Below are 22,020 nucleotides of genomic sequence, written 5' to 3' on the forward strand. Positions count from 1 at the left end.
GTATGCCCAACTTTAGAAGACGTAAACACAGTTGTTACTCACATAATGGGTCAAAGATCCGGGAAATGCGACCATCTGCTGATGCGTGATTTAAGTGACTCTCTTTATTTCACACAACGAATGTAAAAAAAAACAAATGTAGGAATATACATGACCAAATTATCTCCATAAGTAGCTTATTAGGTTATCAGCATTGCGCAGTTCATACAAAAACTATTTTTCATAAGAAAATCGAATTAATATTTTATGTAAAAAAAATCAAGCAGCCCCTAAATAAAACACAAAGATAAATGGTTTCATTTGTTCATTATTATGTCTTTTATTTCTGACAATATTCCCGTGGCAGAGCACGGGCGGTTAACTAGTTTTGTTAAATGATCAATACACCCTGAGTGGTTTGATTACAGACACGGGATGTGTCGATATGTTAGTTCTTCGTTTAGTGTTTCGTCTCTCTATGCGAGGGTATCAAAGAAAACTGTTTATAATCCCCCAGTATCCTGGATGTGTCAAGATGATCCGAGGTGACATATCGTAAATGTTGTGTGGCACGAGTACCAGGTCATTACGACAGAAGGATGGGACCGTGTCCATGTCAGATGGTCAATATAGTCAGTGACCACGACACTAGTAAGGTTGCCGAGAGATGGAAATTGTTCTTGACAGTCTTCATGTAAAACTACCCTCTACCAACCCAGTAGTGACTCAACCCTCGCCTCCCAATCAGATTATCAGGGGAGTTAATCCAATCGAGGGCTGCACGGATTGCCACACGAGTTCGATCAACTTTTGGGCAACTCATCACTAGTCGAATACACGATGGTTGGATGTGTATTTAGTGTACAACATAACGGTAACACAATTTTTGAGATCTCTTTTGAATAGCACAATTCACTCAGGTTTAAAAACAGTTTTTTTCTTTAGACAGTTCTCTGTGTAATAATATTGATTGGGATACTAGAAGCCAACTTTTATTCTTCTTGTAAAATATGAAGGTTAGATTATCTTTGTGGATCAGTTGAAGATGGTTTCAAGGTATATCTCTGTCCTGTGTGTCCTATGTAAAGAGGCCTAATAACCTCTATAAGAGTGATTTCTTAAGTATTCTTGTAAAAGTTGCATACCATTCCACCTCAATAAATTGTTACAAAATGAATTACTTTCAATATTGTATATAACATGTTTGAATTGTTGTATTTTATTTCAGTTTATGATTTGAGAGCTAATAACTAAAGACTCATACATTTCCATTAGTATACAGCATTAAAAAACACATCCAGATTGAAAGAAAAAAATCGCTAACAAAGTGTAAAAGACGAATTTAGGGATAGAGTTTTGGAGAATAGTCTTCCAACTTCAGTTTTTATAACTTTGTTATTTCCTATTTCCCGATTGCTATTTCCACAATGAGGTCACGAAGTTGGGATCCAAACTAATCATAACTAAACTTTAAGGGTCTCAATTCCATGGATTCATATTAGTTTTATTCACTATATGATTTAGAATTTAATTTGTTTGCAAAAACCTTTTTAGAACACATGTAGTTTTACTTTAAATGCAATTTAGAATTATTTTTAAATTAAATTTTTGTATTGGACCTGGGTAACTTTTAGGGGTTTCTTTTCTGAAACCCACAAACTCCCGGGACTGATACAAGCGTTGGCAATATTGAAACCGTACGATCTCATAAGTATGATATATTTCAAGGCTCCATTCGCTCAACCCGGTGTTGTGAAGTTTCGAACCTTTAGATTTCCGTCGTCTTGAAACTTATAATGTTTTACCAAGACTACATTTGAAAATTTTTTCGTTGATTTTTCCACAAATATTTTAATGTTTAAGTTATGCCACGAGACGTTAGTTGGTTGTCCACATTTAACATTTTCCTTTCATATCACCAGCTGTCCCTCATTCCCTGAATCGCCTTCGGTTATGTGCCTACCAATCACGAGTGGATTAAGAACCGTCCCTAGCCTAGCCAAAGAGCAAAAAACTACTTATTGTTGCCGAAAATGTACAATGTGCATACCTTGTATAGCTTGATAGCTGTGTGGTTTTAGTGCTCACATTACAATAAGAAGGTCGCCGGTTCGATTCTGTGAAATCTTTTTGATGGTTGAAATCGGACCTACCAGTCCAAAACCATTAGTTATGTTCTGAATAAGAAACCACATGTCTTAGTCAGTAGTTACTCAGCACACTCAGATACGCTATTGACTGTGCGCTGATTGACTGATTAATGCAGATTGTAGATTGGACTGACCGAGGTTTGTACGGTTTGTTGCAGAGAACGGCCTGCTGAGCTACGAGAACCCCAACTATCACCTGGACCCGTCCAGGCTGGATGACGCTCTCAACTCCAACACCGAGGAGGACCCTCTGTACAGCGAGCTGCTGCTGCGAGAACTGGGCCGACACAGCAACACAACACAGCACAACACGACACAGCGACGACAGTACGCCAGCCTCGACATCGGCAGCATGGGGGTGGACGTCACTACGGGACCTGTCACAGCACTGGACACGGACAACAGACATCTCAGGTCAGTCTAGTGGATAAAAACTGAAACAGGGCAGACGAGAAATACAAAAATAAATAACTACATCCTACAACAACAAACAGTGTAAATAAGAATCGCAACACTAAATCACAAACTCTGGAATAAACCACACAGGGTATTACACATATCTCAGTAAAACACCAACTAAGTAAACAAGAAATACAACAAAAATCGCAACCGAAGTGAAATATACTAAACACGACAACACAGCCAACATACTAAAATACTAAACAGAAAATTTGCGTACACAACAATTAATCAGAAACACAGCAAAAAGCTCACATTCAGCATATTGCAACGTTTGAGTACACAAAAAACTCAATAAAAATAAAAACGCAAAAAGCATCCCAATATGCGATAGCACAACATACTGAAACAAAAAAAGAAGATTAAACCAGAAACAACATCAAATCACTAACGCAGTAAAACCCATAGTACTAAAACCCATTATAGTAAACACAAAAAAAATTCACAAACATAGCGAAAAGTACATTACATGATCAGCACGACTCATCATACAGAACTTTAAAATCACACTCTGAATAGTAAAATAGCAATTAAGTAAAGTATAACACGACATAACACGAGAGTTAACAAGAAACAACAATAAATCACAAATGGAGCAAACATGATGATAAACTATAGCACTATAGCACAGGCAACACACTATAACATGAGTGTTAACAAAAAACAACAATAAATCTCAAACCGAGCATAATCACAATGCGCAAAATCACACTTTTACATTTTCAACACTAGAGTCAAATTATCCTTATATATCCGAGGCTATCTATCTATAATATTAAAATGAAACAGTGTTTTTTTATTTCACGATTCTGAATCAACCGATCGACGGATTTTCATGATTTTTGTGTTGAAAGAAAGATAATTTTGAGAACTAGGGAATGTCGAAGCCATAATTTTAGTTCAGGATCAAATTTTTTTTAGAATTTAAGTTTTAATTTTTTAAAAGTCTAGCAGCCGACGCTAATACTCTAAACTAGCTTTTGGCATAAAATAATTTGCTCAACATAACAGCTGTAAACATTCAGCTTTTGTGTCACAAATTCAGCATTTGGATAAAAATGTAAAGACATACTTAGGGTTGACTTATTTATACTATGTGTAATGCTAATCATTGATACGTTCAATTCTTCTGTAAGAGGGTGACAGATTGATTAAATATACATAGTAAAATACTAGGATGTTTAAATGATTTTTTAAAGCAATCTTTGTAATCTTAGATTTGTTTTAGAGCAATATGATTTGTTTTAACAGCTGGTTAAATAAAAACTATGGAACTATGAAATTATTTTATTTACTCTTATTTTGTCATTGATTATAGGAAATAAGTAAGATTAGTAGAGATAATTAGACCACAGTTTAAAATAGTTTAGACCAAAATTAATTAAACCACAGTACAAATCGAGGCTCTGTACACGAGTCTTAATAAATAAGGATAAATGCAAATTATTTTACCTCTCCACTTTTAAAGGAAAGATTAGAAAAATAACAATGTTTACATGTTTTAATTCTTCATGGTAGCTTTCTGTTTACAATTAATGTTTGTCTGCTTTAACTTTGTTTGAATTAGGCCCGGAAATATTGATGTCATAAAAAGAAGATCAAGAATAATCAGGAATCACGATTTTAAATTACCACCACAACCTCAGCCGGGTTTTATACAAAGATAAACAGTCATGGATGACATAGATTGAACACAACATCAACATTGACCAGGATACTGCCAATTAGACAAACCATCCTTTTATGAAATCGTGTTCAGTTGTGGTTACGTTCGGGGGCGCCTATATCAGCGCCCCCAAATGTGAAAATATCACTTTTATTTCAACTATGAATATATAGTAGTTTAAATTAACTAATATGGGAAATTACGATGCACATTTATTCAATGAGGGTGGGTAATTATCAAGGATAGAACCGACAACGGTATGGATAATAAACATTGGCAATTACGTCATTAGCTTTACTAACGTGTTTACTTTTTATATTCCTGCTACATGTGACCAGTTCTTTTTTTTCAAATGAATGTTATTTGAACCAAACAGCTGTTTCAAAACAAATTGTTATTGTTTTTACTTTTCTTTGTTTACACTTATTTATTTAGCAATTAATACAGTGAAATTGATATAAAGGATAGGTGTGACGATTAGTTTTGATGTTAGGACACCAAAGTTTAATATGTACTGAATGTGTAATGAATTTTATTGGATACTATCGTTTTATTTTAGGTCGTTTCCATTCAGACCTACTGGAAATTGTGTAGGCCTATAGTAGTTGTATTGGGGTGATAATAATTATGGAAGAGGCAGGTATGCTATGGAAGGTGGTATCTTTGACTAGGTATATACACTTCTCAATTGACTATTACTCTCTCTACTTTAGGCTACTTATAATCAGTGTGCTTCTGTGCAAATCGGCTGCAAATTTCACTTCAACGCTTTTCACATCGTAAAAATTGCAGAATCGCTGTTTTATTGTAAAATTATCGGATTTAAAATGCATATCGTATAGGCCTATGATGGAATAAAAACACATTTGGTCACATTACATTTGTTTATAAGATGATTTTTCACATTAAAACTGCAAGAAACTTTGTCTTTATATGTGTAAACTAGCTGATCTGAATTGTACACGGTTTTAACTGACTACTGAATTCCCGTACGTAGGACGGGCTAACACCTCGTAGATTGTTACTTGTAATCGGTTAGTCCCGTTCTGTTTCACTGCAGCGATATTGTCAGTGTGATTTCTAAGGTTCTAAATTAGTCTTGCAAAAGCGCGATGAAAACATGTATCTCTGTAGGGGAAGGTATATCACACAGCTGTACAATTAGCCGTACCATGACAACGTCATCCGCCGCAGTAAGCTGATGCTCGTTATGTAGGCTGGTAGGAAGGTGTAAGGTGAGGTGTAACCTACAGGCTACTCCGAGATGTGAGTTATGAGTCTGCTCTCGCCTCTCTACCCGGATTTATACAGGCCAACGACCCAAATGGCAGCAATTGTACTTCTGTTTCGGCGGACTTAATGATTATTGCCATTTTCTTGGCTATAATGCTCAAGTAAATTGCCAAAGTACTTACTTAAAAGCTGGAACAAACCACATTCGTTATATATATAGTAGTTTATTTTGTGTCAATTAGTTCTTGGCTATTAAAAGTTGGTATAGTAATTAATATAATAATAGGTTATGCAAGATAATTTATTATTCGGCTTTATTCATATAATACTTCAAAAATACGGCTTTCAAAGTCCTTATCCACTAACATTTGTGACAAAAGTCAATTAGTAGAGATGATCAATATTTCTGTCTGCGGCATTGTATTCGATCAAATACGATTCAAACCTACGGCATTATCTTACAAAACCCGTTTTTCTTACTTATTTGTAATCTCTAGGTTGATACTGATACACGTTTAGTTCAGAGACACTCTCAAAGTTTCTCTGTGCTGCGTTAAAGAGTCACTGATAACGCACGTTTTATCACTAACTTGTCGGCCGACCCCACTTTAACTTTACAACCTCCCGCCAAATCACTTCCTCGTCATAAACATAAATGGCGGCTTGTCACCTTAACATCGTAACCGCCTCGGCCTAGCTTGATATCAGGGCTGAAACTTTATATGAAGCTTCATATAAGATAATCTTCTATAATATTAAAACGAAACAGGGTTTTTTTATTTCACGATTCTGAATCAACCACTCGACAGATTTTCATGATTTTTGTGTTGAAAGAAAGATAATTTTGAGAACTAGGGAATGTCGAAGCCATAATTTTAGTTTAGGGTCCCAGTTATTTAGAAATTAAGTTTTAATTTTTGAAAAGTCTAGCAGCCGACGCTAAGATTCTAAACTAGCTTTTGGTGTAATATAATTTGTTTAACATAACAGCTGTAAACATTCAGCGTTTGAAACATAAATTCAGCATTTGGATAAAATTAAAAGACATACTAAGGGTTGACTTATTCATACTATGTGTAATGCTAATCATTGATACGTTCAATCCTCCGATAAGAGGATCACAGATTATTTAAATATACATAGGTAAAATACTAGGATGTTCAAAGGATTTTTTAAATAAATCTTTGTAATCTTCCGTTTGTTTTAGTGCAATATATTTTTCTTTTAACTAACAGCTGGTTAAATATAAAAATGCTCTGTAGAACTATGAGGTTATTTTATTTACTCTGATTTGTCATTGATTTTTAGAAAATAAGTAAGATTAGTAGACCACCGAGAAAAGTAACACCATCGATGTATACAAGTCGAGGCTCTGTACACGAGTCTTAAAAAAAGGATATGCAAATTGTTATACTGCTCAACTTTTTTAGGAAAGGGTAGGAAAATCCATTTTTTACACGTTTTAATTCATCTTGGTTTGTTTACAATCAATGTTTTTGAATGATTAAACTTTGTTTGGATTAGGCCCGGAAATATTGATGTCATAAAGAAGGAGATCAAGAATCCTCAGGAATACAATTTTAAATTACCACCACAACCCAGACGGGTTTTATCCAAAGATATACAGATATGAATGACATAGATTGAGCACAACGTCATCATTGTCCTAGGATACTGCAATAAGACTAACCATCCTTTTGTGAAATCTAAAAAGTTGTTTGGCGTGTGTTTAGTTGTGGTTACGTTTGGAGGCGCTGAATATTTTATAGTTTAAATAAATGAATATGGGGAATTACGGTGTACATTGATTCAATGAGGGTGGTTTAATTATTAAGGATATTAGAACTGATAACGGAATGGATAATAAACATAGACAATTAATTACGTCACTAGTTTTACTAGCGTGTTTTACGTTTTAAATTCCTTCAACATGTGACCAGTTCTTTTGTTCAAATGGATATTATTTTATTTTTGACTAAGCTCTTCACCAAAACAAACTATATGTTGTTGTTTTTACTTTTCTTTGTTTACACTTATTTATTTAGCAATTGATGCAGTGAAATTGATATAAAGGATATGTGTGGACGATTCGTTTAATGATGTCAGGACACCAACGTTATAATTATGTGTACTGTGAATTTTATTGGATGTTTTCGTTTTATTTTAGGGAGTTTCTATTCAGACCTACTGGAAATTGTGTATAGTATGAGTAATTGTATTGTGTTGATATTGATTATGGAAGAGGCAGGTATGCGATGGAATTGGAAGGTGATATCGTTGACTAGGCCTATACACTTTCTCATCAATTGATAGTTACCTCTTTCTACCTCTTTCTACTGTAGGCTGCTATAAAATTTGTCTTTATACGTGTAAGCTAGCTGTTCCGATTTACAGGCTACACAGTTTTAACTGACTACTCCCGTACGTAGGACGGGCTAACACCTCGTATACATAAAAAAGAAATGATGAAGTATAGGAATCACATGTTTTTGTACCCTTATACTGCAATTTTTTTCTGCTATTGATCTCAATCATTGTCAAAACAACGTCCAATGAAATCTAATTACGAATTTTCTCTTACGAATCGTTGTTGGATCTTGCATCTAGGACTTTTATGAATCTAGATTTGTTACTGTCGTAAAAAGAATAATCTAACTATGACTACCATCATGGTAATTATGTCGACCTCCAGTCAACGCTCTAAAAATTATTAATTTTTTTCAATCTGTTCGTTTTTTAGTGCTGATTCCAAAAATGATATTCATTTTTTTGCGGAAACGTCCCGTTTTCCCGGAAAATGGGAAAAACGGGAAAAATCTTGTTTTGCCTAAAACCTATGTTGTGGGTACTCAAATTGTGCGGAATTTCCTCCTGAACAAGAATATGTATTTTTTATTACGATCGGACCACTATTAATATCACCGGAAAAGCGGCCGCTGGATACTTACTGACACATAGCGCTAGCATTGCGAATGACTCTAAGCCATTGTAGGATGCGGGCTTTATTTTGGGTTAGGATTGGTTAGGTTAGGTTTGGTTAGGTTAGTTTAGTTTAGTTTAGGTTAGTTTAGGTTAAGTTTGGTTAGGTTAGGTTAGGTTAAGTTTGGTTAGGTTAGGTTAAGTTTGGATAGGTTAAGTTAGTTTAGGTTAAGTTAGTTTTGGTTAGGTTAGGTTAGGTTAAGTTTGGTTAGGTTAGAATCAATAACATGAGTTTTGTAAGTAAATGAACCTAAAATTGTGGAATGCGGGCTTTATTCAAGGTTAGGTTTGGTAAGTTTAGGTTAATTTAAGTTAGGTTAGGAAAAGCGGCCGCTGGCTACTAACTGATGTGTTAAGTTAGTTTAAGTAAGTTTGGTTAGGTTAGGTAAAGTTTGGTTAGGTTAGGTTTGGTTAGGTTAGATTAGGTTAGTTTAGGTTATGTTAAGTTTGGTTAGGTTAGGTTAGGTCAAGTTAGTTTAAGTAAGTTTGGTTAGGTTAGGTTAGGGTGGGTTTGGTTAGGTTAGGTTAGTTTATCAATAACATGAGTATTGTATGTAAACGAACCTTAAATTGTGGAATGCGGGCTTTAATTTAGGTTAGGATTGGTTAGGTTAGGTTATCAATAACATGAGTATTGTAAGTAAACCAACCTAACCTAACCTAACCAAACTTAACCTAACCTAACCTAACCAAACTTAACCTAACCTAAACTAACCTAACCTAACTCAACCTAACCTAACCTTACCAAACCTAACCTTAAATAAAGCCCGCATTTTACAATTTTAGGTTCATCTACTTACAAAACTCATGTTATTGATAAACTAACCTAACCTAACCTAACCAAACTTAACCTAACCTAACCAAACTTAACCTAACCTAACCAAACTTAACCTAACCTTAACTAACTTAACCTAAACTAACTTAACCTATCCAAACTTAACCTATCCAAACTTAACCTAACCTAACCTAACCAAACTTAACCTAAACTAAACTTACCTAACCTAACCTAACCAATCCTAACCCAAAATAAAGCCCGCATTCTACAATCTGAGTCATTCGCAATGCTAGCGCTATGCGGCAGTAAGTAGGCAGCGGCCGCTTTTCCGGTGATATTTTACTTAATAGTGGTCCGATCGTAATAAAAATTACATATTCTTGTTCAGGAGGAAATTCCGCACAATTTGAGTACCCACAACATAGGTTTTTAGGCAAAACAAGATTTTTTTCCGGAAATGGGAAAAACGGGACGTTTCCGCAAAAAATGAATATCATTTTTGGAATCAGCACTAAAAAACGAACAGATTGAAAAAAAATTAATAATTTTTAGAGCGTTGACTGGAGGTCGACATAATTACCATTATCATTGTTGTAATGTGACGCTCTAGCATTTCAGATTAAGCATTGCAGATCCAATTGTATGACTTAGATTAATTTTTACAACACGCCACTTCTAAGTTTTAGATGGCTATTGTATAATACAGCATATATGGATGATTCTCATTAAAATATTTCCAATAAATCAACAAATTACTTTAGCATGACACTTTTTGATACCACTTTAAAACTTATTATTTCCACGCGAGGTTTCAAATGGTTGATTTTAAAAAAGAGACTCCCCTGTACTCTTATTTCCCCATGGAGTGTCGCTTATATTATGAGAATCTAATTTGTTTTTTTAATGTCATATGAAGACCTTAATTACAGTTTGTCGTGGATGATTCACTCAGCCACGCCCGTGTCTGTGACGTCACGCTCACAAACCTAGGTTGACGGTGACGTTTGTGTCTCGAGACGGTGTTTCCAAGTTCTGCATCGATCGCCGCCAAGTACACTTTACAGCTCTGCAGCCTTACAAGTGCATCTTACTAACGCTGTAATGCTTTTACCCGATATAGCCGCATATCCTTAGAACTGCTCCACATACATAATAATTTCTACTTCCAGTAATGTAGTTTAATGTTTCTCGTTATTTACACTACAGGGTTCGTTTCTATGTGATAGCACTCGTTCATTATAAAATTCTTCTTCGACCTTTAAGTATTTTTGGCTCCTAGCTTAAATCGTAACTTTATTGTTTAGACTCGCTTCAGATTTTTTTATTTCCCCTCACTTGTAATGTTTTCAGACACATTTTGGATAAGTAGATGTACAATTTGTGAATAAACTGTTTTGCTAGAGGCTGTAATACCTTTCCTATAATTGCGAAATAGCGACCAAGGGAACTATGTCTGCAATGAAGAATCATTATTATATTAGTTTACTGACGTTTATCCTTGAATGTTAAAGATTAGCATTCACACATTGAATTATCACAATCCTTGATACTTTTTGTCATTACAAAATCATCACTGAGAAATAAGATATAAGAGAGGCTATATTGAAGTTGTATCAATTCGATACATTATGTGTCCAACTCATTTGATTACGGATTCAATCAACGGCCACTTCTAGAGCACAACTCCACCCCATTGACTGTACAGATGGTTGATTCAAGACCCTACCCCATGACTCACGTTGTCGTTAGAGGCGGCGGGAGGGGAGGTGACATCCGTGGTAGTGTGGCTTCTTGTTGTCACGTTGACGTTATGTTGACTTTGACAGTGTGTATATCTTCCTATATGTGTACCGTGGCTGTGCTCTTCCTGCTGTTCTACCATCGCTGTTATGTCGCTTACGCTTTGCTGCTGGTACTCGCTGTCGCTTACACACTTGAGAGGTAGGTTGACAGTGTGTGTGTTCTTATTTTCTTTTTCGTTTTGACATAGCTGACAAATTAAAAGGTACAGTAACAGTGTGCCCTCTCCTCTTCTTCATAGTTTTCTATCGCTGAAACACTAGAGAGGTATGTTGACAGTGTGTATTGTCCTCTTAAATCCTTCTTCTTCTTAATTTTGCCATCGCTGAAACACTCTAAAGATACGTTGACAGTGTGAATGTCTTCTTCTTCCCAGTATTTCCATCGTCGCATCACTTTAGAGGTACGAGTTGACATTGTGTGTGTCCTCTCCTTCTTCTTAGTTTAACCATCGCTCTTGTGATACCAACTTATATTGTGAAGTGATTCCCTTTATTCTTGTCACTAGCGCGAGCCCTTCTACCCTTGCAGTGAATGCGGAACTACTACTATAGGTGTCTGGGTTCTATATTATCTTTTAGGCCATTAGCTAAGTGATGGTTCTGAGTCTACTACTTGGTTTCTTCTACAACAGCTCATGGTTCCATCTACAGTACGTAGTTTAAAACAATATAGGTATTTATTGCGATGATAACTTTATCTTCATGATAATTTAGTTTGTTGTGCATAATATTACAACAAAAGGTGCCTCTGCTCTATCTGTGATGGTATAATGTAGCCCGGTTATCCACGTGGCTTGTCCCCAAGCGCTGCTACTAGACCTCCACCAGTCTTCATTACTGGAAGTGCTGTGGACCTCACCTGACATCCCACAGTCACTTATCTCTCCCAGTCGAATGTTCAAATGTGTCTTCGACAGTACCGGATTAAAATTTGCTACGTATTTTCTAGAGCTGCACGAATATGTTTGTGATTTATTCAGTAAGGGATATAAACAAATACGAGTGTATCTGATAAGAATTGTAAATTATGTAATTTAACGAACAGCCTGTAATAATAACTACCTATTTTATGCTTTTCTTGGAATTACGTCTCCATACAGCAATAGTGTACTCGCATGAATAGCCTATAAATATTTTGGTTACCTACTTGATGAGGTGGACTAATTACTGAAGAAAGACTTTTTACCATCGAATCACAGTATACGGTAGTTACTTAAACACTGGTCAAGCTCTTGATAGTTTAAAAACACCATACAACACGCGGTTTGTGTCGGAGCGAAGAAACGAAAATTTGTAGTGCAGTCAGTTATGTTCTAACCGACCTCGTCACGGCCGCTGATTAATTCGAATTCCAGACAAGATGTCCAGCCTCAAGGTAATGAACCACGGATAATAGCTTATTACAGCTAACATTTGATGGTGATATGCAGTATTTAAACCTGAGCCCCAGGACAGAAGCATCGCGCTCTAACCGCTGCAGTAGTTGCGCCTTATGATAATCTTTAACACCCTACAAAAAACAATTTCTTCAGCGTTGAAGCAAAGTGGTGACTCAGCCTCGAAACGATATAGTTAGTGCAGGTAGTTATGGTCCATTACAAAATTCAACCGACCTTGCCGCGGCCGCTGCCTAAGTCACATTCCAGACAAAGGTCACGGTCGGTGGCGGTGGCGAGGTGCTAACGATCGCTTACGTGCATCTCTCTGTCTTGGATGATACAAGGCCACTAGAGCGATGGACGCGAAGACACTTGATAGTTTGGGAGGTTTTTTTTAGGTTTTTCAAATGTCTAACGGTGTTGAAACATCTTTCGTATAGGCTACTCTTAGAAAATTGCTGAGTCGTACATTTTCTATTGCAATTTACAAAAGAGGATACTTTTTCGTGAATGTCCTTAGTAAAAAGGGTAGACGGAATATCTTATCTTACAGTACATACTTTTCGTATATCTGTGCCGGGCCTGTTAGGTGAGTGGTCCACCAGAGCGATTATTGTGTAACGAACTACTTAAAGGTACAGATCTACCTTTTTTAAACTTTTGAAATTTCCATTTTACTGTGGATACAACCATAATTCCCTTACAGACTTTAAAATATTCAACATTTCCTGAATCTACATTTTTACTAATTTTATCACAGAAGGTCACTTTTGATGATGGCCTTCAAAATAAAACGGAAAAACGGTCACATTCGATGGTGTCACAAAATAAAATGTAAAAACGTAACATCACTTGTCTTTATTGGGTTTTTGTGCATGTTCTACTTGTTTTATATACCTCATCTCTCCGCAATGCTCAGTTGATTGAATGATACATTGCCACTAGATTGTCGTGAAAAAAACTCGATAACCATTTCTAAATACCGATGTAACTTGATTAGTATTTTCAAAAGTTCTTGGCGCATCACTCTTTTATAAAGTCTCAAAAGTTGCCGAGACATACACTGATAATTATTTTTCGTCGTGGCCTTCGAAATAAAATGGGAAAAAACTTAAACATTGCTTGTCTTTATCAGATCTTTGTACGTGTCCTACTTATCCTCGTACGTGGCCTGTTGGAAGATGCTTGACCACTTGATAGACGTGCAGACAACTCGATAACCACTTCCAGATACAGATCTAACTGCGTAAACACTACCAGCCTGCTCTGCTGTCAGCTGTAATCACTGGAGATGCACTTTAAACACGTTGTCAGTAGATCGCGGACTAGATTGTCTCGTGTCCTGTTTACTGTGAAGCTAGTTTCACAGCTCTGCTAATATGCTACCGAGGATATACAGCGAAGAATGTGAATAACTATGACATACTGTGTTTGTATGTTTGTGATTACTGTGTCATCGGTTCGTGTTGCTCTGTACAGTATTGTCATTTGAAGGGGAACTAATTTACACGAATTCTATACGATTTGTGAGTTTTGAGATTTACCACACAAATTTTGAGCTGTGTATTTCTGAAATCCCCGAGCTGTGTCATTCACTCACTTTTTACCAAACCAAAGTTTATATAGGAATCGACAAAGGATGGGAATTATCGCATCAAGAAGGGACGGATTTCGCTCCTTATGCACTTCAACTATGGTTGGATGTTATAGCATACCCTGAATTAGTTTATGACATAGACTATAGAGTCTTTGACTTCCTCAAACACGCGTTCGACCTTGTATGAATATTAATGCTGTTTTTAAATTGGTTTTCTAAGACAACTATTTAGGACGTGATCTTCTTACAAGATTGTTGACTGATAGTAACTAACTAGATAGTAATTTACTATTTTTTTAATATCCTGTGTGCTTCGTTGTTAGTGCCTATCGTTGATTTATGTGGTGTTAGTTATGTTATATTTACAAGTCTTGAGCAACTTTTCCCTGCATACTCCAACGTGAGACACTGTATCCAATTGTTTTACCAAAACGTATAATTCCACAGGGATTCATAGATATAGAATCTTATCTAGAAGGGGCGGCTCTTGGTCCCTAGACATTTCACTCAGGGTTGGATTATTGCAAACTTCTAATAATTTATGCAAAGTGTTTGTGAATTTAATAACACGGATTCGAACACGTATACATATTGGAAGAAACATTCAACATGTACTTTACTTTTATTATGAGAAATTATTGGTCTTTTGTAAAAACTCAAAACAACATTTAATTGTCACGTGATCTTTTTATAAATTAAACTTAAATTATTGACTGTTACTGATTAGTTTTTTTAATTATTGACATCATCAAAACGACAACTCATCCAATAGTCCAGTCAAAAAAAGGTTTAACCTCCGAAAAAATCCAAAAGTTTTGAAACTTTGCACACTTATTTTTAGGTACATAGGGAAAATTATACCAAAAGTCCCCATAAATATGAAGCGAGCTCTAGCGACAACTGGCGAAAACAGGGCACCTTCTTTGGTTTTGGGCCAAAATCTTGAGAACCGTCGGTCGGAGTTAAAAGTGACTTTATACCAAATTAAAGATCATTAAATATTCAACAAAAATGATATTTCCACTTTTATTTTATTCCTAATGGTTACCATAGGACGGTAACATATGGCGTTTTTTCTCAAACTGTCGGGGTGCGAACAATGGCGCAAACTAAAGTAGGCATTTCGTTGATAAAAAATGCAATATTGTATCGCCCTAACTCGGTAGCTATTAGGAATAAAATAAAGTGTAAATATAATTTTTGTTGGAAATTTAATTATTTGGTAGGCCTATACAGTCAGTTTTAACTTCGACCGCCGCGCCGGTTCTCGAGATTTTAGGCAAAACCAAAAGAGACTTTCACTTGCCGCCATAGCTCGCCTCATATTTATGGGGACTTTTGGTATAATCTTCCCTAGGTACCTAATGTGTGCAAAGCTTCAAAACTTTTGGATTTTTTTCGGAGGTTGGGTCATTAATTTATAGTTTGACTGAACTAAAATTATAAAGGTGTCAATTAATTGATTGGTTGATTTGATTGAACGTCTTCGTATTTGGATGATTATGGTTATTGCAGTTTTGTATATTGTTACTATTTATCATGTTTTACGGTGAACCAATCTGTATTACGAAGATACTGTTCATACTGTGACTTGACGACAAATTAATTTTCCATCTGTTTCTAATCAAATGGGAAATAAGAAACTATTTTACTAATATTTAAGTTCTATAATCAAAATACAGTTTATTTTCGTAATTGTTTGTGAAAACCTTTTGGTAGACAAATAAATTTCCCTGTAGGCCCAGGCGAAGTATTAAAAAACCACCTCAGTCAACATTTGTACAGACATAATGCGACAACCCCCCCCCTACCCCCCACCTAGTCACATCCCTTGTAATTACTTTGGGGTTGTTCCAATCCTCCCCTAATGCAATCCCAGACGTGCCTCGGGCCGGGCGCGTCCTTACACCCTTAATCTCCCGGTTAAACATGGGACAACTGGAGGAGTACCTGAATTATATATACTTCGACTAGAACAGATTGTTTCCTGAAGTAAAGAGAATTAGGTTAAAAGAGATTTTAGTAGATTGTGATAATTTATATAATTTATTTTTCAGATATGCTTTTGTAGTTTTGCTTCGTCTGATAATAAACTGTTACCTTAAAATTCGGGGTTGTTTAAAAAATTAATATTTTTGTATGAAGTGAATTGACGAAAATAGCATCGTTTACTACTGATATTGGTACGGAACCAACAGAACTGGTTTTTTATTTGATAATTTGGATAGTGAATGAATTGACCACACTTGCACAGATGTTCACTAACACGATTAGACATGAGGATTTTTATGTTTGAATTTTTGAATGAAGATTTCAAGATTCAAGATTTTTTTTATTTTAACATATTTTTTTACAAAACAATGTTACAAATACAAAGCATTACAAAGTATTTCTAAATTAACGTATAAATTACATTTTAAAACTAAAACTAAATTAAATCATTTACTATAACAAAACAAAAATACAATTCAAACAAATAAGAAAATATATGTGGTTTGATATTAGGGGTTGATAGGGGTTATGTAAATAACATATTTTCGCGTTAAGAAATATCATACCTTAGTGTTTTATTAATGTAACATCAAGGTATCTCTAGATATATGAACTGTATCTCTTGACATTTAGAGCAAATAGTTTAGAATAAATTGCCACAATTTCCACTAAAAAAACTGTTTAATTACAGTATAGTTTGTGTTGTAGAAATCTCAGTCACAATTGCTAGATAAATAATATATTGGTTGAAAATTTGCCAAATCTTCTGGTAGCTTCTGGTCCGATTCTAAAAAAAGTTTAACTGTTCGAAACTCAACTTAGTTTCCAGCCCAGTCTTGGTTGTGAATAAGTGATATTGGCTTAAGTCTTAGGTTGTCTTATTAGTCAGTGACAAAAGGTTTCTCAACATCCATTCTACGCTTATTCTTCATCCGTCTTCGCTTAGGGATATTTTGTCTCCCTTGATAACTAAGATAGCTGTGTCTTCGTTGGTATGTTCCTTTTACCTCAATTTATATACAAAACTGTCATGTCTAACTTAATATAACCACGCAAAGGCATATATTATGTGTGTGTTATTATATGTGTATATTATGTGTGTGTATAAATTTCGTTGCTAGGGCCTAGTGACTCTTTTGACCCGAGGTCAAGTTCAGCTGGAATGGTTAATGAGCGTGGGTTTAAAAGACACATTTAGCCCGTGTGATACACTATAAATTTATAGAGACTTATCAAAGAGACCCTTTTTCACTTGATTAATTTATATGGCCTCTCTAATTTCTTCCTCTTGTTTAATACTGTCCCTATCTAACAGCGGTCACCGAGGTATTGAGGTATTGAACTACAATATTTCGTACGTCTGGATAGCTCTGCAAAAAAATCTAACCAATCACAGATTGTTTTAGTTTGTTTAATTTTTGATAATTGGTATTTGCTAAAGTAAAATATACAACATAACACGATGATAACACACTAATAAATGTTAAGAAGGAACGTAATAAAATATAAATCAGAAGTTTTTGTCTGAAACATTATCGTCGAAGTAAAGAAAATGCACAGTTTGTTATTGTCCTCGAGTTCAGGCCTAATTCCTTCTATCACAGGGATACAAATTAAAACTTTAGCCCAGCATTGTATGTTGTGAAAATAACAGTTTTCATTGCTATATCATGTTTTCAACATTTTGAGCAAAATACTTTACTCACTCTCGACTAATTATTATTAGCAACATGTCAATTAATTTTTAATCGATTTTTGTTTTGTTTGTATCTAAATTATGAGTGTTATTCGTTTTGAAATAACGCCTGTAATACTTTTCAATTGCTCGAATTCGAGCAACAGGTTCGAGTAACATTAATATTGGCTGATTTTATACTGTTCGTTTTGTTATAATTACGTGCGTAAATTAGAAACCAAGCAAAAAATGTACAGTACTAAAATGCACAACTTTGGATGATATTTAAGCGGCGTCAGTTTAATTTGTAGTAACGCTACAAGTTTGTAACTCAAGTTACACACTGCATCAAACTCCAGTTGACCCTTGACTATGTAAATAGTTTACCTCATTAGGGCACGGTGTAACTATGCTACTTGGACAACTTATACTTGGGTCAGCCTAATGTGTAGTAACACTACAAGTTTGTAACTCAAGTTACGCACTGCATCAAACTCCAGTTGACCCTTGACTATGTAAATAGTTTACCTCATTAGGGCACGGTGTAACTATGCTACTTGGACAACTTATACTTGGGTCAGCCTAATGTGTAGTAACACTACAAGTTTGTAACTCAAGTTACGCACTGCATCAAACTCCAGTTGACCCTTGACTATGTAAATAGTTTACCTCATTAGGGCACGGTGTAACTATGCTACTTGGACAACTTATACTTGGGTCAGCCTAATGTGTAGTAACGCTACAAGTTTGTAACTCAAGTTACACACTGCATCAAACTCCAGTTGACCCTTGACTATGTAAATAGTTTACCTCATTAGGGCACGGTGTAACTATGCTACTTGGACAACTTATACTTGGGTCAGCCTAATGTGTAGTAACGCTACAAGTTTGTAACTCAAGTTACACACTGCATCAAACTCCAGTTGACCCTTGACTATGTAAATAGTTTACCTCATTAGGGCACGGTGTAACTATGCTACTTGGACAACTTATACTTGGGTCAGCCTAATGTGTAGTAACACTACAAGTTTGTAACTCAAGTTACGCACTGCATCAAACTCCAGTTGACCCTTGACTATGTAAATAGTTTACCTCATTAGGGCACGGTGTAACTATGCTACTTGGACAACTTATACTTGGGTTAGCCTAATGTGTAGTAACACTACAAGTTTGTAACTCAATTTGAGTTAAGTTACACACTACTTTAAACTCAAGTTTACCCTTAACTCTGCGTGAATAGTTAATATAATTAGAGCTCGTTGTAATTTGGTATAAGCATGCTTTGGCTTGAAGGGCTTACTTGAGTTTTCAACCTCCGGTTGCGATCCTCAAATGATTGAATCTTAATATACCGGTAAACTCTTCAAAAATTATTTAGGTATATATTAAGTAAAAAGATTATTTGTCAGTGTCTAGAACGCGGAACTTCTGTTCCGTAGGTTATTCCTGCCTATGTGTGTTTTTGTATGTTAACCTTAGTCGAGCTTTTGAAATAGTTTGCAAAATCACTAAGCTTGGTGCACATTTTTTTTAAAATAAGGGGGAGGGGTACTGCAGCTTCTGCCCCAAAACCCTTCCCTCATCTTCCTAAAATAAAATCCTGGTTTTGTAACTATTGTAGGGCTAGCAAACAGTTTTTTTTTATGTTTCGCCTTTGACTATTAATACAACGGTTTCACTAACCCATCTTCAAAATATAAAACATGTGGAATTATCCCAGTATTTACTACTTGTTGTGTCTTCTTTATCGTTGTTCCAGCCTCTCATGTCAACACCTCTTTAACTTTGGTTAAAGCGTATCGATATTCTTCCATCCCAATTAAATGTCACAATTTTCATTAAATATAGCAAAACGTGACTGCATTGACCCGATTTTCAAAGCCCACCATAAATAACCAACTGGTTGCTTTTATCTGTGTGATAACCGGTCGTTCGGAAACCACCCTAAGCTATCGGTAGGTCTCTCGAGGAGAAATTATTGTGCGTCAGAGAACTTGATCAACTACTGTAATAGCACTACGGATTTAGTATTTTCAGAAGTACCTGTTAAGGGTGTCAATTTAGTATGTTTCCACTCCAATAGCGTCGTCGCTACGATAGGTCGTATCGTATCTAGCGATACGCTCATCAGCTCATCTGCTCATCTGGCGGTGATTGTCAATTAGTCTACGGATATAAACACAGGATGCCAAGTCGTGGTGGTCTAGAGACACTGCTCCGTGCTCAGTAGTGGTATCTCGGAGACAGTATGATATAGGTGTGGTGCAGTGACGTCATCACTAAGCCTACCAGTCTTCATCTCCGGTCTCAATTTCCTCTGTTTTGGCTGGTCAGTAGGATAATGTCGCCGGATGGCCGCCATTTTCCAATTTCTCAGGTAATTGATGAGTGACGCTTCATCAACTTGGGGAAATTGTTATATGAAATTCATGTATCAGTGTAGTATAATTTTCCAATTTAACTGATTGTAAAAGGAAAAATTTGATTTCGTCTGACCGCTGTCAAATAATATATTTATTTCAAAAGTTGTTTAAGGGCTCAATTTATTTTACTACTATTTACTTACCGTATTTTACATCTTGTTGTCCACCCATACAACCTAGCTTAAATATGGATTTCGCTTGACTCATCTCATCTTAGAATTACTTTATCCTTGGTTGTGATTGGTTGATGCGCTCGTCTACTTCGGCGTTTACAGGGTGGTTGTTAACTGGGATACCTGACAGTACAGCTCGTAAAGTACATTTACAGACATATGTAATGAGAGAAAGCGGGACTTAGTCTCTGTACGAGCTGATGATGAGATGCCGCGCGCCGCAGTACACTGATGACGGCAATCATCATCAGATGACGAGCACATTGCAGAGTTCGTAGCAGACGATGAGGTTGTACATTGTTGTGAATCGACAAAAAAGTCTTATTCATAGCCCTGGCCTTGATGTTGTGTTTAGTATTAGCTTATACCATAGAGGAGTAGGAAACAGGGCGAATCTTGTGAAACCTTATGTGTCGAACAGCAATGCAAACAATTTACATGTGTTTTATATAAGGGGAATACGTTTTGTTTTTAGTTAATAACTCAAAAACTAAAGATATACAGTAAAGCTTAAATTTTAAAGTTGCTTTAAATTTCAATATCTTTAAAGATTGTTTGCCGTTTTACATGTAATTAAAAAAATAATATTTTTTTAGTTATTTCTTGGGATTGGTTTAGTAATGGGAAACAATTGTATTTCATCATTGTAAGACCAACGGGTTGACTGAAATCAATAATGGAAACCTTACGAGATCTACTCTCTATGTACACTACTGTGAATTAGACATTGTAATCTTGTTTTAGAATAAAACACATAATATTCTAATTCTTATATATAACTAGCAAACCCGTCGAAAATTTCAATTAAAAAGTTAAATATTTAATCTGATGGGCCAACAAAATAATAATAATTATTTATTAAGTGAAGGAGAAGGCAGGTGCCACCCACCAGAGTTTATGTTTATATTTATTTCTTGTAATTTCACCAAGTTCAACCTATTTTAACACCAGAAAACGAGATTTTTGTAAACGAATGCTTGTTGTTTGGCGTCATAACAAAGTAATAGAGCACACGATGTACCTTTAAATAATAGAGAAACGTGTAATTGTTCTTATATATAACTAGCAAACCCGTCGAAAATTTCAATTAAAAAGTTAAATATTTAATCTGATGGGCCAACAAAATAATAATAATTATTTATTAAGTGAAGGAGAAGGCAGGTGCCACCCACCAGAGTTTATGTTTATATTTATTTCTTGTAATTTCACCAAGTTCAACCTATTTTAACACCAGAAAACGAGATTTTTGTAAACGAATGCTTGTTGTTTGGCGTCATAACAAAGTAATAGAGCACACGATGTACCTTTAAATAATAGAGAAACGTGTAATTGCTCAGCACGCTCCGGGCTTACTGGACATTAAATTAACATTAAAGTATACTTTATATTAGGTTTAAATATGAGATGACAAGTCTACAGACAGTATCCAATGTTAGGCTAATGTTTGTAACCAGTTTTAGAACAGAACCACTTTCCTTAATGATCCACAGAGTTGAGTGTGTTGCTGTGAAAAACCATCAATTGTATTTCATATGAAGTTTTGTTCTTGCCAAACTCAAAAGAGTATGTTTTTGTTAACAATGACATCTCTTGTGTCTACATCTACCTTCACAAAATACCAAAGAAGAATATTGAACTTGATAACTTAATATCGGCCCACTCTCATTGAATAATGTTCTCCTCGGAACAAGACTAGCTATGCTAACATAACGATTAACACATTATCAGTTCAATCGTA

At 35.5% G+C, this 22,020-nt stretch overlaps 1 protein-coding gene across 3 annotated transcripts in view; it reads left to right on the forward strand.

The window, feature by feature from the left end:
• The window catches only part of LOC128985086 (protein Fe65 homolog), a 127,192-nt gene that overhangs the window by 76,334 nt on the left and 28,838 nt on the right, over positions 1-22,020 (forward strand). For all 3 annotated transcript variants that reach the window (XM_054404464.1, XM_054404465.1, XM_054404466.1), the window contains one exon: positions 2,288-2,543. In XM_054404464.1, coding sequence (XP_054260439.1) covers positions 2,288-2,543 — 256 coding nt within the window. The remainder of the gene's footprint in view (positions 1-2,287; positions 2,544-22,020) is intronic.

The sequence above is a fragment of the Macrosteles quadrilineatus genome, unplaced genomic scaffold (assembly GCF_028750875.1).
Source record: "Macrosteles quadrilineatus isolate MER2022 unplaced genomic scaffold, UCM_ALF_1.0 Scaffold_2__2_contigs__length_208266976, whole genome shotgun sequence".
Classification (NCBI taxonomy): domain Eukaryota; kingdom Metazoa; phylum Arthropoda; class Insecta; order Hemiptera; family Cicadellidae; genus Macrosteles; species Macrosteles quadrilineatus.